General features: G+C 63.8%; 10 protein-coding genes across 10 annotated transcripts in view; 5 read left to right on the top strand and 5 right to left on the bottom strand.

Annotated features, from left to right (window-relative positions):
* F751_1627 (Protein translocase subunit SecA, chloroplastic) overlaps positions 1-1,760 on the top strand; it is a gene marked incomplete at both ends in the record, with an annotated part of 6,521 nt that extends 4,761 nt beyond the window's left edge. Inside the window, 5 exons of the mRNA XM_011404002.1 lie at positions 21-115; positions 474-732; positions 876-965; positions 1,250-1,483; positions 1,620-1,760. Of these exons, the coding sequence (XP_011402304.1) occupies positions 21-115; positions 474-732; positions 876-965; positions 1,250-1,483; positions 1,620-1,760 (819 nt within the window). The remainder of the gene's footprint in view (positions 1-20; positions 116-473; positions 733-875; positions 966-1,249; positions 1,484-1,619) is intronic.
* A 575-nt stretch (positions 1,761-2,335) lies between these two features.
* F751_1626 (hypothetical protein) lies at positions 2,336-2,680 on the top strand (the record flags this gene model as incomplete). Its single annotated transcript, XM_011404001.1, has 1 exon — positions 2,336-2,680. One exon carries the CDS (start codon positions 2,336-2,338, stop codon positions 2,678-2,680), a length of 345 nt encoding a protein of 114 aa, XP_011402303.1.
* Positions 2,340-3,791, bottom strand: F751_1625 (AP2-like ethylene-responsive transcription factor SNZ; the record flags this gene model as incomplete). The annotated part of the gene is made up of 5 exons (XM_011404000.1): positions 2,340-2,459; positions 2,673-2,972; positions 3,230-3,508; positions 3,609-3,669; positions 3,745-3,791. The coding sequence occupies 5 exons, from the start codon at positions 3,789-3,791 to the stop codon at positions 2,340-2,342; spliced, it is 807 nt and encodes a 268-aa protein (XP_011402302.1).
* A 407-nt stretch (positions 3,792-4,198) lies between these two features.
* On the bottom strand, positions 4,199-5,562 carry F751_1624 (Secretory carrier-associated membrane protein 1; the record flags this gene model as incomplete). The annotated part of the gene is made up of 4 exons (XM_011403999.1): positions 4,199-4,434; positions 4,633-4,876; positions 5,122-5,328; positions 5,518-5,562. 4 exons carry the CDS (start codon positions 5,560-5,562, stop codon positions 4,199-4,201), a joined length of 732 nt encoding a protein of 243 aa, XP_011402301.1.
* A 938-nt stretch (positions 5,563-6,500) lies between these two features.
* F751_1623 (Aldo-keto reductase family 4 member C10) lies at positions 6,501-9,824 on the top strand (the record flags this gene model as incomplete). The annotated part of the gene is made up of 6 exons (XM_011403998.1): positions 6,501-6,955; positions 7,196-7,466; positions 7,689-7,967; positions 8,186-8,295; positions 8,677-9,427; positions 9,672-9,824. The coding sequence occupies 6 exons, from the start codon at positions 6,501-6,503 to the stop codon at positions 9,822-9,824; spliced, it is 2,019 nt and encodes a 672-aa protein (XP_011402300.1).
* A 418-nt stretch (positions 9,825-10,242) lies between these two features.
* On the bottom strand, positions 10,243-11,949 carry F751_1622 (hypothetical protein; the record flags this gene model as incomplete). Its single annotated transcript, XM_011403997.1, has 6 exons — positions 10,243-10,469; positions 10,629-10,779; positions 10,882-11,070; positions 11,327-11,615; positions 11,748-11,826; positions 11,883-11,949. 6 exons carry the CDS (start codon positions 11,947-11,949, stop codon positions 10,243-10,245), a joined length of 1,002 nt encoding a protein of 333 aa, XP_011402299.1.
* Positions 11,950-12,341: 392 nt separating this feature from the next.
* On the top strand, positions 12,342-14,242 carry F751_1621 (Ribulose-phosphate 3-epimerase, chloroplastic; the record flags this gene model as incomplete). The annotated part of the gene is made up of 7 exons (XM_011403996.1): positions 12,342-12,473; positions 12,605-12,652; positions 12,787-12,927; positions 13,126-13,244; positions 13,371-13,554; positions 13,824-13,992; positions 14,184-14,242. 7 exons carry the CDS (start codon positions 12,342-12,344, stop codon positions 14,240-14,242), a joined length of 852 nt encoding a protein of 283 aa, XP_011402298.1.
* Positions 14,243-14,884: 642 nt separating this feature from the next.
* On the top strand, positions 14,885-18,128 carry F751_1620 (Nucleolar protein 10; the record flags this gene model as incomplete). Its single annotated transcript, XM_011403995.1, has 11 exons — positions 14,885-14,920; positions 15,008-15,099; positions 15,311-15,413; positions 15,511-15,900; positions 15,958-16,050; positions 16,317-16,529; positions 16,798-16,929; positions 17,119-17,195; positions 17,307-17,433; positions 17,640-17,817; positions 17,974-18,128. The coding sequence occupies 11 exons, from the start codon at positions 14,885-14,887 to the stop codon at positions 18,126-18,128; spliced, it is 1,596 nt and encodes a 531-aa protein (XP_011402297.1).
* Positions 18,129-18,990: 862 nt separating this feature from the next.
* Positions 18,991-20,032, bottom strand: F751_1619 (putative plastid-lipid-associated protein 10, chloroplastic; the record flags this gene model as incomplete). The annotated part of the gene is made up of 3 exons (XM_011403994.1): positions 18,991-19,203; positions 19,347-19,760; positions 19,913-20,032. 3 exons carry the CDS (start codon positions 20,030-20,032, stop codon positions 18,991-18,993), a joined length of 747 nt encoding a protein of 248 aa, XP_011402296.1.
* Positions 20,033-20,762: 730 nt separating this feature from the next.
* Positions 20,763-23,817, bottom strand: F751_1618 (hypothetical protein; the record flags this gene model as incomplete). Its single annotated transcript, XM_011403993.1, has 7 exons — positions 20,763-20,887; positions 21,075-21,635; positions 21,931-22,055; positions 22,286-22,455; positions 22,635-22,777; positions 23,114-23,588; positions 23,695-23,817. 7 exons carry the CDS (start codon positions 23,815-23,817, stop codon positions 20,763-20,765), a joined length of 1,722 nt encoding a protein of 573 aa, XP_011402295.1.
* Between the last annotated feature and the right edge of the window lie 137 nt (positions 23,818-23,954).

Below are 23,954 nucleotides of genomic sequence, written 5' to 3'. Positions count from 1 at the left end.
CCCCCCCGCCTCTGGTGCAGCTGCGCGGTCGCAGCGGGCGGCAGGGCGACCCCGGCAGCACCCGCTACTTCCTGTCCCTGGAGGACAACCTCTTCCGCATCTTCGGCGGCGACAAGTGCGTGATGCACTGGGTTGGGTAGCGGAGAGGCCGGAGAATGGGTGTGGGGTTGCTGCATGCAAGCTGGAAGTTGTGTGCCTGGGAGGTGAATGGTTGTATGTAGGATTGTGGTGGGCTGCTGGAGCTGCACCAGGGAGGCGCTCCAGCACTATCGAGCCGCCCCGGGCTCGCGTTTATGTCTGACTCATGGTCTTCCCATGAGACAGCTTGCATTGCATGACCCCAACTCTTCCAAACGTCCGTTTCCTGTGCTCGAACACCGCATTCCTCCCCACCACGCTCCAACATGCACCTCAGCGCATCATGCACCGTCAGGCCCCCCCCAAACCTCCTTATCCTTCATCCCTCCGTGCAGGATCCAGGGCCTGATGTCGGCCTTCCGCATCGACGACCTGCCCATCGAGTCCAAGATGCTGACGGGCGCCCTGGACGGCGCCCAGCGCAAGGTGGAGGCCTACTTCTTTGACATCCGCAAGCAGCTCTTCGAGTACGACCAGGTGCTCAACACACAGCGCGACCGGGTGTACGCAGAGCGCCGCCGCGCGCTCCTGGCCAAGAGCCTCACCCCCGTTATGCTCGACTACGCCAGGAAGACCGTGGACGACATCCTGGAGGTGGGGATCTGTGTGATGAGGCCGGGTGACGCTGGGTCGGGGGGTTTACTGCTGTGGAGAGGGACATGGACTGGACAAGGGTCAATGGAGCTGGCGCCTCACCAGACATGCATCCCACCGGCCCTCAACCCCCTCTGCTCAAGGCAAACGTGGATCCCAGCACCCCGCAAGATGGCTGGCCGCTGGAGGCTCTGGCCGCCAAGATGCTGCAGTACTGCCCCCTCATGACCGATGTCACCGCAGGCGAGTGTTGCTTGTTGTGGTGCACAGCTCGGGGAAAGGATGCGACTCTTATCAGCATCAGCTGCTGAATGTTCTGTGGGGTATGTTGATGGCCCTATGGCATTCGGGGGCTCCAAATTATGCAGGCCAACCCTCAATTTCCTGGAAACATTCCTGTCAGCCGCCGCTCTTGGTCCTCTCTCAGCGATGGACTGCTCACTGAGCTGCAAAATCCTGTGTTCGGAGCAAACTTCTCAGCCGGCGCCCTTTCTTACCTCCCGTTCGACGCACAGAGACGCTGAAGCGGACGGCAGAGGAGGGCGGCTTCGAGGGGCTTCGCACCCTGCTGCGGGCCAAGGGGGAGGCGACCTACCACATCAAGGCTGAGCAGATCGAGGCACAGGAGCCGGGGCTGATGCAGCAGGCGCAGCGCTTCTTCCTCCTCTTGCAGATCGACAACCTGTGGAAGGAGCACCTGCAGGCCATCAAATTTCTGCAGCAGGCGGTCTCCCTGCGTGGCTATGCCCAGGTGTGTGTGTGTTTGAATGCGTGTTTTCGCGGAAGGGGGGGAGGGGGGGGATGGGGTAATTGGGTTAGGTTAGGTTGCAATGCGAGCATCAGCTTGTGGCGAGGGCATACCACCCATGTTCCTCTGCACCCTGCAGCGAGACCCTCTGGTGGAGTACAAGCTGGAAGCGTATCGCCTGTACGTGGAACTGATGGCCCAGATCCGGCGAAATGTGATTTACAATGTACGTCTGTTGTGGTGGAGGGCAGGCTGGGCTGGGGTTGATCGCTGCCTATAGGCGTCTTGTTGCTACTCTGCAATGCATGGCTCGTCATGTTGTGCTCGCTCTGCTGCTCTTCACAATGTATACCTCCGCACCCGGCCCACCTTTAACACCCTTGTGTCTTGCAGGTCTATATGTTCAGCCCCAAGAAGCAGGCGCCCTCTGAAGCGAAGCCAGCTGCGGAGGAGAGCAAGCCTAAGACCCTGGCAACAGCTGGCTCAGGAAGCGGCTCGGGGACTCGTGGGAAGCGCGGAAAGCGATGAGCTACTCTATGGGGGGGATTCCCTTTCCCACGTCTGCACGCCCCCAGCCTGCCGGCTTCATGTACATCAGTGCAGTGTGAGGGTCTGCATTGCATCGCAAGGATATGGGTGTCCGCCCACTGGCAGTTCAAGCGATGGGGGGTTGGCAGGGTACATGGCAACAAAAGGTCAGACATGAAGATATATGTCATGATGTAGGGAAGGAGCAGGAACATAGAGTCAATGCCACCAGCAGTCGAAAGTAGAGGGTGTCAAGGCACGTGCAATGTACAGTTGCTGAGCGCTCCTGGGGGTTGGGGTGGGCGGCGTCCGGCCTGGTGAAATTCCATGGTCAGTCGTCGTCGCCAGAGGCTCCAGCGCCGCTGTACAGTACCTGGTCTCGCTTCTGGCGCATCGTTCGCCTCTGGGCCTGCTGCCTCCCATCGCTCCTCAGAAGCTGGACCAGGTCGTCCTGAGGCAGTTGGGTGTTGGTTGACAAGACATGGTGATATACAATGGAATGAAAGGTGCAACAGGTGGTCATTCACAGCAGCAGAGAGCGCCCTGCACAATCTGCAATTGTGCGGCGCAACTGTCATGGCACTTTCTGAGTGCGCAATGGCTCAAAGGTACATCAGCGTCACCCGTCTCCTTGTACAAACCAGCACCCAATCACCCTCCTCACCTGGGTGATGTTGAGCAGCCACGACACGTCCTGCTCGTAGTCCGAGTGGTCAAAGTTGGTGATGCCACCCTTGACCCCAGTGGCATGGTGCAGCTCGCACCACAGCATCATCTTGTCGTAGGCGCGCGCCGCCTCCTCCTCCGCGTCGAAGCAGCCGAGCGAGGTGGGCTTGCCGTTGCGCCGGAACTGGGCCTCCCATCGCTTGGTGGGGAAGGTCTGGTGCACCCCCCGGAACTTGCTGGTGTAGGTCCGCCCGTTGCTGTTCCCCTTGGCCTTGTGGTGCTTGGACGTCTTGCCCAGCTGTGTAAGTTTGGGAGGGAAGACAGGGTGAAGAGGAAGTCGGCCACGAAGGACTCCAGTTCTGGAAGTTTCCATTCCGTCCCGCAGGTGGGCCAGTGACACACTCCATCAGCCCTCGGTGAGTTTGAGAGGGCATGGGTGGCGAGACGAGACCTTCACATAAGCTTGGACCACACTCACTCCCGAAACTCCAAGCTATGAGTCTTTAAGCCTGCAATGCACCCTCCCCCAGCATGGAACATGGCCCACGCGCTCACCATGCCACTGACCTGGCGGGGGAGGGAGGTGGTGGGCCGCTCGATGGCATCATTGCTGTGCAGCGTCGAAGGAGAGTGCACCAGCGGCAGCTGGGTCGTGGGCACAAAGGTTGAGGGCTGCATGGCGCTGCCGCCGTACGCGGAGAGGAGCTCCAACTCACGCCGCCGCCGCAGGTCCTGCCACCCATACACCGCTTGCAGCGAGGCAGAAGATGGCTTGGCACGACTGTAGATTGCCGGGAGCTCCTCCGGGAACTGGGCCAGGGCTCGAACGCGCGCCTATGGTGAGGTGGGCGACGGGCTAAACACTCCCGACCAGCACGGCACATCCCAGACTGACGCCTGTGACCGCAATCCCACGGGACGGCAGGACACCTACCATGAGTTCCGCCGTGTCGAAACGGGACACGTTGTGCTCCGCATCCCCGCTGGGCCTGCCCCTGCAAGGAAGGGTGGTAAAGGCGTGTCGAGGCGGGAGCGCATTGTATGGGGCAGATGAATCATGCGGTACGCACGTTGGGCTCGTCTCGGACTTCTGGAATTGTTCTATCGCTGCTGCCATGCTTGCTCCCGCCGTCTCCGGCACCCCGCGCGGTCTTTCACTCCTCCCAGCAAGGCCGGGATCTCCTGGTTCCAGGGACAGAACTCCCCGCCGTGGGGCCCCCGAAGCTACCAGTCTCTCTTCGAGGAATGGGTGGCCTTGCTCGTGCAGTGGGTGCCCCCATCAATGCCGCTGCGTTTGTATTCTCGGGCGCTCCGCAAAGTGGCAGATGCAGACAGATCCCCGGGGTCACGGGGAGCTTGCCCCGTCGGGCCAATACCTCCTTACAGAAAGCCAACATCGCGGTTCAGACCACGGGTGAAAAGGAGCACGCAGTGCGGAATCATGGGTGCGGGGGTGCTCCAGCCCTGCCCAGCCCAAGCCGATTTCGACTTGGGCGGCAGTGGGTGCAATGTGCCACCCCCGCCTCAGACCTGGGACCTCACTCCGGTGGCCGCTGCGTCGTTCTTCACGCTCCTTGCGGTGTGGCCCTGGCCCCGGAAGCAGGAGTAGACCAGTTTCAGGACCCAGAAGGACCAGAGGAACTCGACGGCCCAAAGCGCCGCACCGATGAAGTACATGACGCCCACGCCCGTGTTGTCGCTGATGACGTTGATGGCCTCCCAGAACCCGGTGTGGCTGCTGGAGTTCAGGATGGGCGGGGCTGCGGGCGGAGCAGGGCAGTGATACTTGGAGGTCAGCGGAACATAGCAGGGGTGGGGGGGTGGCAGATGCAAAAATGTCCTGGTCTCTGGCCATTCAGAGTTTTCCAGACACCATCTGGGGCACGCCCGACAACCGCGCCTCTGCCGGTACTCTTCACGCCCATGCCCTCCCCTTCCCTCCCCTCCCTGCATCGTACCGACGACGCTCCAGCCCACGAAGATGAGGTGAGCCATGTACATGGCGAAGAAAAGGCCGTACTGGAAGGCGCTATCCTTGATGGCGGCGCTGTACACGCGGCGGTACCAGAGGAACCAGGCCAGCGGCACGCCGCCCAGCATGTAGAGCCCACCCCAGAGGAAGGCGGCGATGCCGCCGCCGTCCACACCGATCAGGTAGGCGGCCGTGCCCACAAAGTTGAAGAAGAGGCACAGCACCAGGCCCTGGGAGGTTGGGCGAGGGGGGTTGGGGGAGGTGTGAAAGGGGTGCCAAGATCCGAGGGTGAGCTGGGATGATCTCGCGATTTTGAACCGCGCAATCAGCGAATGCCAGATGATGGTGATGAAGGAAGGAAATCGTGGTTTGCACCGAGGGTGATCACCACTCTACCAGTTGCCTGACTCTCAATCCAGAACTGTGCACCCAGTGCGCCAGCCTAGGCAATGGCGGCACGCCGCCGGCCACTCACCAGGTATGCCCAGTAGGCAGACCGGACCATGCCCTGGAGGGGCTGCGGGATCTCGGCCCGGATGTCGTGGTAGGTGAAGGCGCAGTATGGCGGCCAGTTCTTCAGGCTGCCGGCGCCGCCGGCCCTCAGCTCCTGCTCCAACCGACGCAGCTCCGCCTCGCGACGGTTCAGGTCAGCTTCCCGCTTGTCCAGGTTCTTCTCGGTCTTCTGCGGCAGGAAAGGAGTTGTGGATGGGGTGGGAAGACTGGTGAAGCAAGGAGCAGGCACTTTGGGCTGGAAGAGGATAGGACTTGCCAATTGGCAGGTCGCCGCTGCTGCCGCTCATCGGGTCACCGGGCAGTGCCGGGGCAGGACCACATTGCCCTGACGACGTAATGGGACAAGCCAGCTCCTCACCGTGTTCTTGACCCCAGGGGCAGCAGGCACGGTGTCGTTCAGCATTGGAGCAGGGGCAGCGAACGCACTGGTCGTGACATCCTCAGCCCAGGCTGGGGTGGCAGCGGGTGCCCCGGTGCCCCATGCCCCAGCGCTGCTCTCTGTCGCCCAGGGACCTGTGCCAAGGGCAAGGGCGCAATCAATTGAGCATTGTGTCCGCGTATCTCTCCTACCGCCCCACAACTCCCTGCGTGGCACGATGAGCCAGGCCCGCACCCACCAGCAGATGCGGCCTGCGATCCGTTGGTCTGCGGGCACCGCGAGGGAGAGGGGAATGTCGATACTCCGAAACCAAATGCACCTAGACCGTGATATCAATGCGAGCAGGTACGAGGTCCCCCCTGCTTCCGACATACGGAATCCGCGCACGCTCAGTGCTGCACAGACTTTGTAGAACCCCAGCGTCAACACTGTGCCGACCTGGTTGCGACCAAAGGGGTTGTCATTGAAAGGGTTGTCCGTCATAATGTTTGATGATCACAACACGAGCTCAGTCAGAGTACAACGCGTTGTCCTCCAAGTATGGGGTGGCGAGCAACGACTCGTCGTTGGCGAGAGGGTCTCTCCCTCTGCTGCTGCTCAAGGGCGAGAACCGGACACGGAGGGCGGATCTTCCCCTGGATCTCAGCACACCCAAGGAGGGGGCAGAGGGGTCTGAGAAGCGACTCTTCAACAGGGCGAAGTCAGATTTGGCCGAGGTGCCCTTCCCGCCATGGCGCTTTCTCCATCTTGAAATTCTGCGGGTGGCAGCTATTTGGAGTGGCTGACCCCCACCCCTGTACCCCGCGCCAATCCCCGATGGTGTGGCAGCATTCACCTCTGCACGCTGCCCCATATCCTTGGTCCGTTTTGCAGACCAGGCGCGTGGACCCTGGCCGGTCACTCCCTGCCCATCTTGGCATGTTGTTTTGACTTGAATCGGGTCCGACACCTCGCGGGGGCCCATGGGCCAGGCGAACCTTGCCAAATCCCCCTGGATCGAGTCCTACCGCATCGATCTGCCGGGATGCCGGGGGAGCCGAACGACCGTGCTGGACTTTGTGGCCTCGCCAGGGACACCCCGCGATCTCCCTGCCCAGGCCCAGGCCGCGGAGGTCCGTGAGCTGGCCGCCAGGAAGCAGGCACGCAGAGATGCTACCAAGGCATTATATGCTCGGGTGGATGTGCCCCGCGCGACCCTGGCCTCTGGGGGCAGCATTCCCCTGGTGGGCCTGGGCACCTGGAAGGCGGAGAGGGGCCAGGTGCGGTCCGCCGTGCACGCCGCTCTGAAGGCCGGGTACCGCCACATCGACTGCGCCTCAGTGTACCAGAACGAGGAGGAGGTGGGGGAGGCCCTGCAGGCCGCACTGGGCAGCGGCGCCATTCCTCGGGAGGAGCTGTTCATCTGCTCCAAGCTCTGGTGAGTCGGGAGGGTTGGGATTACAGGCACTGGTGTGAGCATGCGAATGGAGCCGAGTTGCATCCTGGGGCCTACTTCGAGGAGCGAGGCAAGCACTGCGCACCAGAAGACCCTCGCATGGGGAGTGTCCTCACCCCGCCTGCCTGCGGTTTTGAGGAGCAAGGCAGGCTCGGCACTCCCGATGTCATGCACAGTAGCGGCCGACAGTTTTACCCCCCTCTATGCAACCCCAACGCACAGGAACTCAGACCATGCCGTGGGGCGCGTGAGGGCCGCCTGCGTCAAGTCCCTGGCGGCGCTGCGCCTGACCTACCTCGACCTCTACCTCATCCACTGGCCCGTCACCGGCATCCCCGGTCCCGCCCTGACCCCCTCCTTGCGAGACACCTGGGACGCCATGGAGGGGCTGGTGCGGGAGGGGCTGGTGCGTGCCATCGGCATGTCCAACTTCTCTGCCCGGAAGATGGAGGAGGTGATGCAGCACGCCACCATCCAGCCGGCCGTGTGCCAGGTTGGTGAATGATGCGGCAGGCAGTCGGTCGGGAGGCGGCTCGGATAGGGCCCGCTCTAGCTGTTCCGGGCCCCATGCATGGACAGCAAGCGCAATCTCCCCCTCTTTAGAGTCCACAGCACCCGGTCTTCCAGTTCTGTCACGGATGCTCTACTCAGGCCCTGCAGCTCCCCCTCCTTCCTCCCCTCTATACCACTCCTCACACCTCACACACACACACAGATCGAGGCGCACCCCTACTGGCGGAACGACGCCCTGCTGGGCTGGTGTCGGGAGAGGGGCATCCATGTCACGGCGTTTTCCCCGCTGGGCTCCCCCGACTCGGCCTCCATCTTCCCCCGCAAGCTCCCGCTGGACCTGCTGCGGGACGAGCGGGTGCTGGCGGTCGCCGCGGCGTGCGGCAAGAACGCGGGCCAGGTGCTGATCCGCTGGGCGCTGCAGCATGGCACCAGCGTCATCCCCAAGAGCACCTCACCCGCGCGCATCGCAGGCAACCTACAGGTGTGCAGTTGCTGGCGTCTGGTTTTTTTGGGGGGGGGTCCAGCGTGGTGCACGGGAGCTCCTCCCCATGGCTCAGATGCAATCGCGACATCATTAAAGGCCCAGCATGGGATGCCCTGGCAGTTCGAGCTCGCCACACGGGCACCATGCGGCGTGACGGCCTTTGCTCATGCGTCTCCCACCCAGCCTCTCCTCCCGCAACCATGACTGCATTGCAGGTCTTGGACTGGGAGCTGACCGAGGAGGACATGGCCGCGCTGAGCACGCTGCCCGTGCAGCAGCGCATGGTCAACGGCGCCACCTGGCTCCACCCCAGGGGTCCCTACAGGTGCGCTTTGGGATTTGTCGAGTGGAGGAGTTTCTGGGCATCGCGCACTTCGTCTCTCACGCGAGTGTTAACAGCTCCGACCTTGTCAATGCCATTATCGGGAGAACATGCTTGATTTGCTCATCAATCTTCAAGCTGACCCCCTTCTCCGGCCCGGCAGGACGATGGAGGAGCTGTGGGACGAGCCGGAGGGCGGCGCGGCTCCCAGCGGGGAGCAGGGTCCCAGCAGAGCGCGGAGCGAGGGACTGCGCAGCGGCGCTGGGCCAGCACAACCTCCCCACGCCTCGCCGGCCCCCGACGCATTGGCCGGGAGCCCGCCGCACGCCTTCACGGGCGCCGCTCCCCGCCGCTGGCGCGCCAGGCGTATGCCATGCTTTCCAGCGGCGCGCGCATGCCGCTGCTGGGCCTGGGCACGTGGAAGGCGCCGCCCGGCCAGGTTGCGGCGGCGGTGCAGGCGGCGGTGCGCCTGGGCTACCGCCACCTGGACTGCGCGGAGGTGTACCGCAACGAGGCCGAGGTGGGCGCGGCCCTTGCCGCGCTGTTCGAGGCCGGCGTGGTGCGGCGCGAGGACCTGTTCATCACGGGCAAGCTGTGGAACACGTCGCACGCGGCCGCCGCCGTGGAGCGCGCGGCCCGGCGCACGCTGCGTGCGCTGCGCCTCGACTACCTCGACCTGTACCTGATGCACTGGCCGGTGACGGGGACGAAAGGCCCGCGCCTGACGCCCCCCACCGCCGAGACCTGGGGCGCCATGGAGGGGCTGGTGCACGCGGGTCTGGCGCGCTCCATCGGCGTGGCCAACTTCTCCGTCCGGAAGCTGGAGGAGCTGGCGGCGGGCGCCACCATCCCGCCGGCGGTGTGCCAGGTGGAGGCGCACCCCTACTTCCGCAACGAGCGCCTGCTGGCGCACTGCCGCGCCGCGGGCATCCATCTCACCGCCTACTCCCCGCTGGGGTCCCCGGACAGCGCGGCGGAGCTGGGGCGCGCCCCCAGCGCGCGCCTGCTGGACGACCCCGTGCTGGCGGAGGTGGCGGGCGAGGCGGGGCGGACCCCCGCGCAGGTGGCGCTGCGCTGGGCGCTGCAGCGCGGGACCTCCTTCCTGCCCAAGAGCACCAACGAGGACCGCATCAAGGTAGTGTGATGGGGGGGTTGAGGATGACTTTGAAAGGAGGAGAGTAGTGTTTCTCGGCACTGTGATGACAATCATAGGCAGTGCCAAAGGGGCCGTGCGCCTCGGCAGGTTGACGGGAGGGGACCAGGCGAGGGGTTGCCTGGAAGACTGTAAGTGTAGCGGCGCATGTGCCACAGGTCTCTCTGATTTGATCACTGCTCATCATCCATTTTCTCACAACCTTCCCGCCTTCCCTTCCTTGCAGCAAAATGCGGACGTCTGGGACTGGGAGTTGTCGGAGGAAGCCATGGCAAAGCTGAATGGCATCGCCCACCAGCAGCGCATGGTGGACGGTTCCTTCTGGCTGAGCGAGGAGGGGCCGTACAAGACCTTGTCGGACCTCTGGGACGAGCCCTGAGGCCGGCAGGCCGACGCTCCAATGAGCTGAGGCGCCCTGGCACTCTGCCGCTGGGGTCCCTCGTGTCGAGTGAATGGCCCGGCCCCCTCTGTCCCCTAGCTTTGCTCTGCTCTGCTTGCTGCTTGGCACATACGCTTGCGCAGGGAACTCAGCCCCGTCCCCCTGAATTTGCCCTGGGAGGGGCCTTGTTGACAGGAAGACACACAGAGGTTCACGACGAGGGTCTGCCTTGGTTGCCAGCGGGCAGGATGTATGACACCATGCCAGCATGCATGGCCATACGAGGTGCACTGCCTCTATCTCACAGCTTCAGGGCAGGAAATGGCGTTTCCTATTTGCTCCCAACATGGCAGCATGTCGCTGCAACCTCAGTGCGACCCCATCCAACTCAAGCCCCTGCAGGGCCGGACAAGGCCCGCTAGACGGCCCTCGTCTCGGCCTCCAGCGCCGCTGCGTCTCGCCGGAGCCACCACGACACCAGGCCGGAATCGAACACGGTCTGGATGAGGTGTGCCGCCACGCAGGCGATGGCGGCGTAGGCCGCCCCTGGGCCCAGGCCCTCGCCCAGCTGGCCTATGACAGCAATGGCGATGGGCAGCGTCTTCTGGCTGCTGCACAGGATGACCGCGCGCCGTATGCCGCGATCTGCAGAGGTAACAGTGAAGGAGGGGGGCCGCGGTGGGGGTTCACTTCCGCCTCCGCCACCAGCCATGCTTGGACAACCTTGTCCACCCATGCATGGGCAGGGTGGCACCGGCACTCCGAGCCCAGTCTCCTCCACCCCAATCCCTCATGCAGCAGCACCTGCCACGGCGCTGATCGTGGAGAAGCGGATGAGGCTGGTGAGGGCGACGTTCGTGGCCAGGAACACGAGGTGGATGCCCAGCCCCGTGGCGGCGGCGCTGGCCAGCGTGCCGGGTCCCAGTGGCAGCCGCCCCGCCGCCGCGCGGCTGATCTGCATCCAGGGGATGAAGGCCAGCAGGCCCGCGCTGAGGTAGGACAGCTGGCGCCGGCGCGCGGCGCGCCAGGCGGGCACGCCGGGCACGGCCAGCTGCACCGCCACGCCCGCCAGCAGCGGCGCCACCACCGTGCGGGCCAGGCCCAGACAGATGGCCAGCGGGGAGAAGGAGGCCGCGCCCGCGGCGGAGCCCAGGACCCAGCGCAGGAGGAGTGGTACGCTGAGCACGCTGAGCAGGTTGCTGGACACCGTCAGCATCAGGGCCACGGCCGCGTTCCCGCGCACCGCCTGTGGGTGCCGAGCGGGGAGAGGGCTGGGCGCGCGGCCGAGTGTTGAGCCTCGCAAGACGACCTTACCGCCTGGGCAGGCAGCCGGCGCCTGGATGGCCAGGCGCGCACACACACATCAGCAGGGGTGTTTGGGATGGGGCATGCCAGAGCCGGCGCCCATGATCCATGCCAAGGAGTATGCGCCATGGCTTGGACAGTACTGGGGGCTCTCTATGACTCCCACTTCCCATCCTCCCTCTCCAACTCATCCCCACCTGCGTCAGGACCACACCCGTGGAGAGGGTGGTGGGCATGCAGCAGAAGACGGCGAAGCCGATGGCCAGCTCGGGCGGCGCCAGGGGGAGGCGGAGGACGAGGGGCGCCAGGGCGGAGGTCAGCCCCAGCACCGCCGTCAGGCCGTAGGCCAGGGCCGCGGGACAGCGCAGCGCGTCGCCCACCTCCCCCGAGTTCAGTAGCAGGCCGGAAAGGAAGAACATGCCCGCGGTGGAGAGCGGGGCCAGGTTCCTACCCGCCGCGGCGGCACCATAGGCTGGGAAGTGCCACCTGGGAGGGGTAAGGGTCAGAGGAGGAGGGGAGGGGTCTGAGCGTGAGTGGAGGACTGGAATGCGTGGAGCGCGCAACCCCCTGCAGCGCCTGGATCTGCAGGATCTGGACCCTGCTCTCCCCTGAGCGCACCCGATCAAGAGGGCAGAAATGAGGGCCAGGGGGGTGACGTTGGAGTTTATGAAATCAAGAGCGCCCTGAGCCTTGGGCACTGCAGCGAGGGCGGGTGCCCGCCGCCTGGGAGCAACACTCCTTCCCAATGGGGACCTAGAGGCAGGCACCAGCACCAGTTTTCGCCGTCCAGCGCGCGGGGCAGTGGAGCTTCTAGAATCATGTACGACAGATGATCTAATGAAGAACTTGTGGTTCTGCGATCTCCATACCCCCCATGGGCTGCATGGCACGAGTGGGGCACTTTGGCTGTGCACCAGCTGCGCAGCCATTTTCCCTCCCGCACCACGGCAGGGGTCTGTCGGTTCTCGGTCAAAATCTTCCAAGTTTACATGTTGGGGTGGATGCTGTTTCCAATCCTTGCATCGTCCCAGTGAATACCTTTGGGGATGCAACTGTCGTGCTTGCGCCCAAACTCCGAATCCAGGAGATCTGCTCAGGGACGGAGCACCACCGATAAGGAGGGGCCCGGAGTATCCCGAGACCAAGCGCTTGAAGTCGTAATTACTCGATTTTTTACCTGTTACGAGGCACTCAATCGATTCATCAGCCATCATGTCCACACTGATGGCCACAAATGCCTTCAAGGCTGCCCTCTCCCCAAAGATGTCCACGCGCGGGGGTCGCAGGGGGATGTCGGTCCGTGCCAACGCCCGAGTAGACCGCTTCAGCAAATCGGATATTATGGTGAGATTCGGGCTCGCATGCTCCCAGTGCATACGCGTGCCCTGCTGCTCCCCTCCGCTCGGTGACGTAGGGCGGGCCCTGGTCGGAAGCCAGTATACTGAGGGCTCCAAGGCTCCGCCCGACTGCTGCAGGTGGCTCCCTCCATCCTGAGCGCGGATTTCAGTCGCCTGGGTGAACAGGTGCGTCGCTCGCAAGGGTTATCATAGAGTGGATCAGCAGCCCTGACCCATGCTCCATGGAGTCGACTTGCAGGTTGTGTGCCCAGGTCAACTCCAGCATGCTCAGCCCCCTCTCCTTCACCGCTGCCCGCCAGGTCAAGGCCGTGGACGAGGCAGGCGCCGACTGGATCCACGTCGACGTCATGGACGGCCGCTTTGTGCCCAACATCACCATTGGGCCCCTGGTGGTGGATGCCCTGCGCAACATCACCGACAAGCCCCTGGACACCCACCTGGTGCGTAAGGATGGGATTCGGCGGAGGATTTCCCGAGAGGGTGTGTGCGTGTGGATGGCACGCCTGCACCTGGCTGCTGGCAGAGAGGGGTATCAGATGTGCGAGCGCCCTTTCCAGCCCTTGACGGCATCCTGATCGTCCCACATGCTGAGTCAGCCTCCTCATCGTGCCCTTCCCCTCCCTTGCACCATGGTGCAGATGATTGTGGAGCCAGAGCTGCGTGTGGCTGACTTTGCCAAGGCCGGCTCCGACATCATCTCGGTGCATGCCGAGCAGTCCTCCACCATCCACCTGCACCGCGCCATCAACCAGGCAAGGTCCTTGAGGGAGACGGGTGATCACGACAGGCTGTCTGATGCATCTTGTTGCGAGGGTTTCTCATCGGTCTGGGGCTGTGGGCAGCCCTGCCAGGCTGGGCTGGCCCCTCCCACCTGCCCTGCCAGCCCTCAGGTTCCCCTTACCACCCTCTGCGGCGCGCAGATCAAGGAGCTGGGGTGCAAGGCGGGCGTGGTGCTGAACCCTGGGACGTCCCTGGACACCATCGAGTATGTGCTGGACATCGTCGACTTGGTGCTGGTCATGAGCGTCAACCCTGGCTTCGGGGGCCAGAAGTTCATTGCGTCCCAGGTGGGATGTTGTTGTCGGGCATCTGGGGGGGGGGCCTTGTTGGTCGGAAGACTGCAAGAGCGAGGGGAGGCCTTGGTCTCAGAGCAGGGGAGGAGTGGTTTGAAGCATGTGTGGGGGGGTGGGGCAGCCAGTTCCGGCAGCACTCCCCACCTTGGAGCTCTTCGGGCCCCGGTGGGAGCGTGCAGACTCGTGCTACGCATGCAGTACGTCCCCACTCGACTGCCTCATCTGATTGCTATCCTTCTGCCCGTGCACCCTTGACCACCCAGGTCCGGAAGATCAAGGCGCTGAAAGCCATGTGCGATGAGCGGGGCGTCAACCCCTGGATCGAGGTGGATGGCGGCATCGTGCCGGACAACGCCTGGGAGGTGATCGAGGTTGGGGCCAACGCACTCGTCTCCGGCAGCGGCGTGTTCAAGGCCCCTGACTACGCCAAGGGTGAGTCTCGGGGACTGTTCAGGAGAGGGGTGGCGTGCGTGGCAGCGTGGGGCCGCTGTGTTCTTTGTGCGGGGTTGGGAGGGCTGCCACGCAGTGCATCAGGGGCGGGATGCGTATGGCGGGTGCTTGGCACCAGATCAATATGAGTACAGGGATGATTCGCCCTCCCCCAAACAACCCACACTGCGCAGCGATTGCCGGGATCAAGGCTAGCAAGAGGGCTGGACAGAAGGAGCTGGCCCATGCCTGATCCCAAACTGAATCGGCTGCATCCCTTTGTCGAGCCTGCGCAGCCGGCGCCTGCGCCCGCTTGGGCTGGCGCAGGTCCCCTGGCGAGGCTCGCCGCTGCACTGTCGTGTCAGGCCTCAATTTTTTTCGTCATACCATGTTATGAGAAGAATACACCCCAAATGTGACCGGACTGTGGCCTCTCCATCCTACACAACTAGGTCGACCTGACGCGGGGGCAGTGCAGGGCCGAGGTCCATCAGGAGGGCCAGACAGGAATAGGGTGGGAAGGCAATACGCAGTCACTCGAATGAGAGTGGAGGTGCGCCGCCACCCCTCCTGCTCTTTTTCTGGGTCAGAGATGCCCTTCCCACCTAGCCTGCCAGCCCCTTGCTGCGTACGTGGCCTGACGGGGCAGCGACCTGCAGGCGCGAGTATTCTGCCAAGGCCTTCTCTCCGCTTGCATGGAGGTCTGATATTATTCAATACACAAATCACATTATATTGTAGCTAGAAGTGCCCAAGGGAGCACAGCTTCGCCTAGTCCCTGCACCTGCACCGACTGCGACAAGCGCGGTGGTCCACTCCGAGTACCAGAGCGCGCCAGCAGTGCGGTTAATAACAATGTGCCGGATGCAGTGAATATATAGGCGCTCAATTTGGCATGTCGCTCAGATTCGCTGCCCCAGACGGCGTCAAGGTGGGCTGCACTGTGTCTGCATGGCGCCCACTGCGCTGCACACCGGAGCCAGCAATCGAGCGTGAAATGCTCCCGTCCACCCCACAGGTCTACACGGTAGCCGGTGGGAAAAACCTACCCACATGGGTGTCGGACAAGAAGAAGCGATCCCTCCGCAAAGATGAAGACTACAACCGGAGGTGAGTCGAGTTGTGTTGTGGGCGGTGCAATCCTCATGTCGAGCACCTGCTGCTGTTATATTGTTTCATGCAGAGTGATCTTCAAGCGCAGCATGTATATCTGGCATCCATGGCTTGAAGGCGAGCTGTCAGGGGAGCCCCATGCCAATGCAATCTGCTGAGGCCTCAAGCAGCTGTCACCCATCAAGCCCGCCCACCTCACCCATTGCAGGGTGGAGCTGGTGCAAGACTTTGAGTTCCCGGCCGCCTGCCAGCGCATCAAGGTCTCCGCGGACCAGCAGTACATCTTTGCCAGCGGCTACCACCCGCCAAGGGTGGGTGGATGGGCAATCGAAGGGGGAGTATGGCACCTGTGCGATCCAAAGTTGGTTCTGCCGCTCGTTCCCATCACCGCCTTCCCTCCAATACCAGGTACGAGTGTACGATGTCAACCAGCTGTCCCTAAAGTTTGAGCGCCACCTGAATGCGGAGATCGTGGACTTCCAGATCCTGTCCGAGGACTACAGCAAGGCGGTGTTTCTGTGCGACGACCGCCGCCTGGACTTCCACGCCAAGTTCGGCAGCTATCACAAGACGCGCGTGCCGCGCGCCGGCCGCTGCCTCACCTATTCCCACCCCACCGCGGAGCTCTTCGTGGCGGGGTCGGCGCCCGAGATCTGGCGCCTCAGCCTGGAGGAGGGGCGCTTCATGGCGCCCATGCCCGCCGCCAGCCCCGGGGTCAATGCGCTGGGCCTGTCCCCCGCGCATGGCCTGCTGGCCGCCGCGGGGGAGGAGGGCCTGCTGGAGTGCTACGACCCACGGGTCAGGGCCAGCGTGGGCTCGCTGGAGGCGGCGCGCGCGGCGGGGGCCGACGGACAGGGCCTGACAGCGCTGCGCTTCGACGACTCGGGCATGCACGTCGCCGTGGGCACCAGCGGCGGCCTGGTCGCCGTGTTTGACCTCAGGTCACAGGTGAGGGGGTGGGAGACGGGAGGTGGGCGGCCTGGGGGGGGTGAGCGGGGGGCCCGGGAGTTCCACCACCTGATGCCATGCTCCAAAACATGCCTTGGCCTGGCCAGAGAACGGGTGATCTCAGGACCTTTTCCAGTGTATCTATCTGCGCATGCTGCCCGTTGCTTCCCATCGCTGAGTGGCTGGTCTTGATTAGTCGACCAACCCCCGTTCAAACCGCGCATCCCGATCTCATCCCCTTCATCCCCCTTTCTTGCTCGCCCCAGCGGCCCATGGTAGTCAAGGACCACCAGTATGAGTCGCCCATCCTGGACATCAAGTGGCCGACCACCGCCGCCGGGCGGTCGCGCGCGCTCGTGGCCTCCGCCGACCGGCACATCATCAAGTTCTGGGACGCGGCCAGCGGCGAGGGGTTCACCAACATCGAGCCCAAGGACGGGGACATCAACGACATCTGCCTCTGGCCCGGCTCGGGGCTGGTCATGGCCGGCTGCGACACGCCCCGCATCCAGGCAAGCGATTTTACATTTGGAGGGGATGCTTAGGTGCGGAGACCCCAGGGTGGGTCGCCGGAGGACTTGGTTGGGGCCGGGCGGCCGCCCAATGCTGCCTTACTTGCTGTTGCCTGGCGCAAATCGTGCTGCACATCGGCGCATGGGTCGGGTTGAGAATGTGTCAGGCGCCACCCCTGGTCTGGATGACGTGCATTCTGTCAACTCCATCCATGCCTATTCGACGACACCGCAGGCTTACTTCATCCCGGCGCTCGGGCCTGCACCCAAGTGGAGCTCCTTCCTGGAGTCCATGACGGAGGAGCTGGAGGAAAGGACGGCGCCGGCGGTGTACGACGACTACCGCTTCATCACTCGTGCCGAGCTGGTGGGAGGGGGATTTCAGGGGTGGATGGCACCGTTCCCTGGGATGTTGGACGCCCTCTGGCCTGCAACTGGTCGTGGGGTGGGCACATCCACCAGGAGCCAGGAGCAGTGTTGCTGCGCTCCCACGTGTCCCCCTCCTCGGTGCTCTACTGACCTCTCGCCCCCCCCGCCTACCCTCCTCAATCTGCAGGACTCGCTGGGGCTGGCCAACCTCGTGGGCACCAACATGCTCAAGCCCTACATGCACGGATTCTTCCTTGACAACAGGTCGGACTGGGAGGGTGTGAGGCGTCGTCTGCTCTGTGCCATCCATGGTTACGCCTGCCTGTCCAGGAGCAGGGTGGCAAGTCGACCTGACTAAAACCCGAAGCCATGCAGGTTGTACAACAAGGCCAAGAATGCGGTGGATCCCTTCGCCTACGAAGCCTATCGGGCGAAGCGGGTCGCCCAGAAGCTGGAGGAGGAGCGAAAAAGCCGGATCTCCATCATTAAGAAGCTGCCCAAGGTGTGTGTGAGGGAGGAGGGGGGGTGAGGGATGCTCTTAACTGCTGCTGTGTGAGGAACAGTGGCCCAGGCAGCGCTGCCCCGGCGGCCTGCAACCACCTCATCCAGTGACGCGCCGCCGCACCGTCCTCGAGGTGAACCACCGAGCTTGAGCGTCGTTGTGCCAAATTCCCACTCCCACACCCCTGACATCCCTCGCACGCCCAGGTCAACGCCACCACCGCTGCTCGTCTGCTGGGCGAGGAGGGCGAGGATGGGCCCAAGAAGCGCAAGGCCGCCCTGCCCAACCTCCTGGAGGACACCCGCTTCAAGGCCATGTTTGAGGACACCGAGTTCACCATCGACGAGGCCTCGCGAGACTACAAGCTGCTGCACCCCAACGCCGGTGCGTGCCTCAATGGGCTGGAGGCGCTGAGGCGGGTTCTGGTCCGTCTGTGGGACCTGAGCAGGGGAGTGGGGACCAGGGGGAAGCATCCCGTCGACCTGTTCAACCCTCGCTGCCCCCGACGTCCTCACCCTTGCTCTCCCGCCGCCACCCCAGATCCGGCCAAGGAGAGGCGGCTGGTCAGGGAGCACTTTGAGGCGGTGGAGGGTGACGGCGATGCCCAGTCGGCATCGGACACAGAGGGCCAGGACGACGACCAGACTCGCGCCCGGAAGCCGGCCGCCCGGCACAGGGTGAGTGGTGTATTCTGAGGTGGGGAGGATCTCAATGCATGACTCATGACCATACATTCTACCCCATGCCCTGTTGCTTGTGCTTCAATGGAGCAGCAGTCCGCGTGCCCTCCCTGCGCTTCCTCTGTCCTGACCACCTCCCGACGCTCAAACAAACGCCGCAGGACAAGCGGCAGCACCGCGAAGCGGAGCCGGCAGCGCCGGCGGGCGCGCCGCGGCTGTACGAGGCCCGCGACGCGGCCGCAGCAGCGGCGTTCCGCGCCGGGCGGTCCCTGGTGCGGGAGCAGGCGCAGCCGCTGGGGGAGAGGCTGGCCGCGGGGGCGGGGGGCACGGGCAACGCCCGCCAGCGCTCGACGGGGAACAAGGAGCTGGCCTTCCGGCCGCGCATGGCGCCCGACGGCGTCGACTGGGGCGGCGGCGGAGGCGGCAGGGGCCGGGGCGGCAGGGGGAGGGGAAGGGGTCGCGGCTCCAGCCCTCCCACCGGCTCCTTCGGGTCGGACGGAGGCTCGCGCGGGCGCGGCGGCGGCGGCGGCCGGCGGGGCCGCGGCGGCAGGAGCGGCGGCGGTGGGGGCAGGGGCCGGGGCGCCGGCAGGGGCGGCGGGCGGCGATGAGCTGTGGCACGTTTCACGAGCCTGCCCGAGTGCGACCCGATCATTGCTTCCCCTCAGCACCACCCCAGACCCTGGAGCCTCATTGTAAGAGAGCGACAGAATCAATGCAGGAAGCTGGTCAGGTTTCACACAGTGCGGTGGGGGGATGAGGCTGGCACCCGCCTGCCAGGGACGCCGCTCCAAAGGATCTTTGGCTTGCGAGTGAGCCGGCGAGTGGCCGTCGAGCGTCAGAGGGTCTGCCCACCGCGGCACACCCCTCCCTCCCCGCCTCATCGCTGGCTGATGGGTCCCAGGCTCCTGCTCTCCTGCTCCAGCAGGCGGTCGCCGATATCAGGCTCGCGGGAGAAGATGAAGGTGCCGCCTCCTGCCTTGGTGCGCCCGATGAGCATGGTGTCGTCCAGGTAGCTCAGCAGGTACTCGCCCTGCTGCGCTGAGAAGGCATCCAGGATCGGCGGCGGCACGAGCGGCACCCTGATGTGTGCCTGTGTAGGCAGACAGCGAGGGGCAGGGTAGGGAGGGGGTCTTGGTGCCGGTGCTGGTGCCCACCTGCCCGGCCTGCAGCTGCACCACCTCGCCTGCTTGAGCCGAGCCCCAACACAAACACGCGTGCTACCTTTCCTCCCACCTGCTGCGCTGCGAGGAGGAGGCGGTGGGTCCACCAGCCGCGCGGCGCCAGCGCCGGGGCCAGGAAGGCGCGCAGGGAGGCGCTGGGCTCCAGGTGCGGGACCCCGGCGGCCACGAAGCGCAGGCCCAGGGAGCGTGGTCCGCGGCGCTGGTAGCGGGCCTCCACCTGGAAGGTCAGGCGCGTGCCCCTGCCGGGCGGCAGCAGGGCCTCGGCCTCTATGACGTTGCGCACGCCGCCCCGATCATCAAACTCCTGAAAGATGGGGCCCACGCGCAAGGGCTGGGGCAGGAAGGAGGGCAGCGTGTTGGCGCGCACCAGGGGGATGACGTCGCGGGCGGTGGTGTACAGCATGCGCCACTTTCCAGAGAGCTGGTGCAGGTCCAGGGTGGGGGCGGCGTGGGACTCCACCAGGACCTGCGGGCCGGTTGAGAGATGGGGGAGGGGGCTCCCTGAAGGCAAGCCGGCGGGACGGCACGATATTTGCAGGGGGGCTTAGACAGGGTATCACGGGACCAATGGCAGAGGGCCATGGGCTGGGCACCTCGGCTCCTGCCGCGCAAGCCCACCTGGGCTTCGTCCACCTCCCTCCTGTCTCGAGGGGATGCAGAGGCCCCCCTCTCAAGAGAGGCAATCCGTCTCAGCAGGTAGGCCTTGTCGATTCCCAGCTGCTCCGACCTCGAGCTCATGCTCGGTGCTGATGGGTGTGAGGAGCGAGATGTGAGGGAAGATAGATCAGATAGGATCCTTGAGAACAGGCTTCGCCATGCACTACATGTTTCACATCTCTGGTCCACAACCTCTCAATGCACCTGTGACCACAGGAGACCCGTTGGTGACGGCAAACATGCGGCGGAGGGTCAGCCGACATCTAGAACGTGGATTTTCATGGTGTGGTGCATGGGCACGATTGATGCCGGGATGGGTTAGCCCATGAAGCATGGCAGGGTTTGCGTACATGCGAGACTCGAGCGACTACAACATGTGGCCCTGGTGTGCAAGTTCAGCAAATGTGATACTTAGTGTCGCCAGCATGTAAATGTTTCTTGAAGCAGCTTGAGCATCTCAAATGCAGGTGCATTGGCTGGCTTGATTATGTACAGCGATGTATTCGAGCGGTGAATGAAAGCTCGGACGCCCGGGGTCGATGGTGGAGAGGAAGGTGCACGTGGGATCCGGCCTTCATGCAGCCTCTAAAGGTGCATGCACTGAACTTAAAGGTATGTCATCGGCATGCAAACTCAAAAACACGTCATGTATCAGGACCTCTCGGTCCGAACATGTCGTTTGGTGGACTCGAGGGTCTATTGTACTGCGGAGGAGTTGTTGTCCAGCCCTGCTGAGGCCACACCACAGAGTGGCCAGGTCGCGTGAGCACTGAGGCTGCCCGCTCACCAGGCCTGGCCAGACTCTCGGCGCTCAGTCTGTGCCCACAGTGCCGACCAGCACCGGGAAGCTGATGTTGACCTTGCCCGACTTGACGTCTGCGACCACGAGCGGCTTGCAGGCCACCGCCACGACCTCCACCTCATATGGGACGGTGGCTGCAGCGGGAGGGGTGTGGTGGAGAGTGAACTGGACAACTCGGGCCGGCCTTGGTAATACTGAACGTGCCCTTGATCCTGCCTCGCACACGCTCGTGCCATCGGTTGGTCATGCATGATACCACCACGCCCCATGCACCAATCTGCAGCCTTTGAGAACACAGACCGACCGACCCTTCCCCCGCACCCGAGTTGTCGAAGATCCCCGTGATGGCGACGCCGCTGGGCTGGCAGGTGGCCCCGATCTTGGGCACGGTGACGTAGACCAGCTGCTGGTTCTGGGCCAGGCCATGGTAGAAGTAGAAGCGGCGCGCCTCGCCCGCGGGCCAGGTCTTGCCGTCCGCCGGCGTCTTGCCTGTGCGCGGGTCCCTGCTGGGCTTGTTGGCCCGCAGGGCCAGGGTGAAGAGGGAGGAGGTCAGGGGCAGGCCGCCGTTGAAGGAGGCGCGCGTGTTGGGCGAGGTGGAGGCCGTCAGGCCGGCGATGGCTGGCGCAGTCAGCATGAAGTTGTTGAAGTTGTTGGACTTGACCGTGCCGGACCGGAACACGGGCAGCGCCATCTGCGCGGCGCTCAGCGCCGCGCTGGCGCTCACCACCATCATGCAGTCCTGGATGTTGGCGTTGGTCAGGCGGCCGCCGGCGGGCAGGGGGTCCAGGCGGGAGATGTACAGATTCTGGCGGTACAGCGTGGTGCTCACGTCGCAGGCGAGGAGGACCAGCTTGTTGGCCGAGGACGAGGCGGCGGGGGTGACTGCAGGAGTTGGGGGGGAGGGAAGGGTGGGGGGGTGGCACCAAGATGCCGTGCCGGTCCAGGACAGTCACGGCAGAGGGTGCAAAGCAGTGTAGCTATGCTCGAGAGTGCAGCCAGACCCGGGCCCATCTTGGAGCATCAGTCAAGGAGCAAGGACCTCTGCCAGACAAGAGTACTGATTGGGCCCGGGACACAGCCGGTAGGAGGCTCCCGAATGTTCAATGTGCAGAGCAGGTCGCAGGTTGAAAGGTCGTGTCAGCCGCCAAAATGGCACTCTTCCCGTCACCCTGCCCACCTCGGTCGAAGTGGTAGTCGTTGGAGTCCCAGTATGCCCAGCCCCCGCCGCTGGCCTGGAAGGAGATGAGCGCCGTCCCCGAGCCAGAGTCGGTGTATGTCCCAAACCTGAAGTTGCTCCCTTGCCTGGCGGGGAGTTGCGGGAGTGAGTGGACACTGAGGTTCAGGGACAAGGTGCATAGGCCTGGGACAAGGGTGCAACACTCCCTTGGAGCGGTGGTGTAAGTGTACGCATTGTGGCTGCATGCATGCTTCCATGGCGAATTCATGACACACAACCAGTCCCCACCGCTCCCATCTCGGCCCAGGAAATAAGCACGGCATGCGCTGCACCCCCCCTCCATGGCGCGGCTCACATGACGGCGCCGCCGTTCTTGTCAAAGAAGTTCACCACCTTGATGACGTTGTCCAGCTTGGGGACTTCCACACGGACTTGGGAGATCTGGCGCCCCGCGCCCTTGGCCCGGGTGCTCTGCACGCGCACAGCCTCATCGCAGCCGCTGACAGATGGGGAATAGACGTCGATCTGTAGGACAGGGGAGCGGGGTTGAGGTGTGTGCGTCTTAGAGAGGATGTGAGATTGGAGGCATGACAGCAGCTGGTCTTTGGAGAGCCTGGTACAATCAAGGTGCATCACACATCAGAGGGGGGTGCAGGGAGAGAGAGGCATGTGCAACGTGCTCCCCCTCAAGCTGCCCGCCTCACAATGCCGGCGTCCGAAAAGGTGATGGCACGGCGGTGGTTCTGCAGGGCCGGGAGGCTCTGGCGCCCGATGTATATGCCCCCGGCGGTGGGCAGCTGGAACACAAACGCGTCAGCCAGCCGCGACTTGCCCTTCACCATAGCGCCTGGAGGAGGGTTTTAGGGGTGGGGGGAGGTGCCAAGGGGGACATGAGAGAATTCCGTGCATGGGAAGTACGTCCACCAGACTCAGCAGATTGCAGCAGAGGGTGAGGCTGCAGGCAATGGTGGTTGGAGACAAAGAGAAGCCCATCTCATGTAGGGCTTGAATGCGCGTTCGTGCAAGCAGTGGTGAAGGTGGTGAGCATTGTCAGGTCTTGAGGTCAAGGCCTGGGAGAGAGACAGTATCCAAGGCTCACATGGCTGTCTCACAACCTTCCCAGTGAGTCTAGACCATAGCCAGCTGAGCAGGTATTCAGTCACAGAGTAAGAGAGGCACGCACCTGGGGCAGCTTGGACGACAGCGTTGGATGGGACCATCAGCGGGCCAGATGTCAGGTACGTCTTGGCTTGGAACATGACGTTGAGGGAACTGTCTCCGGCTGCCAGCACAGCGTTGATGGCCGCTGTGTCATCGGTTGCGCCGTTCCCCTTGGCACCAAACCACTCCACATACACCGAAGCCTGGACGCCGAACCCAAACTTGACGGCTCCTGGGCCGGAAAAGATCTGGGACGAGGACGGGGCCGCCACCGGAGAGTTGAAGGTAAGCGTGACCCCTGAAGCGATCTTCAGGACCGCTCCCGCCGACAGAGACACCGGCTTGCTGAGGGCGATGGATTTTGCGACCAGGTATGTGCCGGCGGTGATGTGTATGATGCCGGAAGCGTCGAAGTTGGAAATGCTGTTCACGGAAGTGAGCACGCCACTCACGTCCTTGGCTCCGGTTGGGTCGGCCCCGAATTGTTTTATGGAGAGCTGCACATCAAGTGGGGGTTCACGACCTTGAATGGGCACGGGTAAAGCGTAATCAGGGGCTAATAGAGCATGTCCGCGCTGTCGGCAACGAGTGGCACCTCCGTACCGGGTCGCAGCTAAACCCAGTGGGGTAGGTGTAGACCCATGAGTAAGAAGAAGGTGTGCTTGCCAGCGCCAGTCCAAGCGAGCCCAACAAGACGACAAAGGTTGTGAGGACTGCACCGCTCATCGAGGTAGGGCCCGAGCGCACTTTCGGCAAGAACACGAGGATGGAGGTACCACAATGTCGTGGCGGTGGCCAATCAAAGCATCTAGGAATGCGAAACTGGGAAACTATTTGGCAAACATAAAGTACCTGCAGAGTTC

The sequence above is a fragment of the Auxenochlorella protothecoides genome (assembly GCF_000733215.1).
Source record: "Auxenochlorella protothecoides strain 0710 unplaced genomic scaffold scaffold17, whole genome shotgun sequence".
NCBI lineage: Eukaryota > Viridiplantae > Chlorophyta > Trebouxiophyceae > Chlorellales > Chlorellaceae > Auxenochlorella > Auxenochlorella protothecoides.
This window is presented reverse-complemented; position numbering and strand designations above follow the sequence as displayed.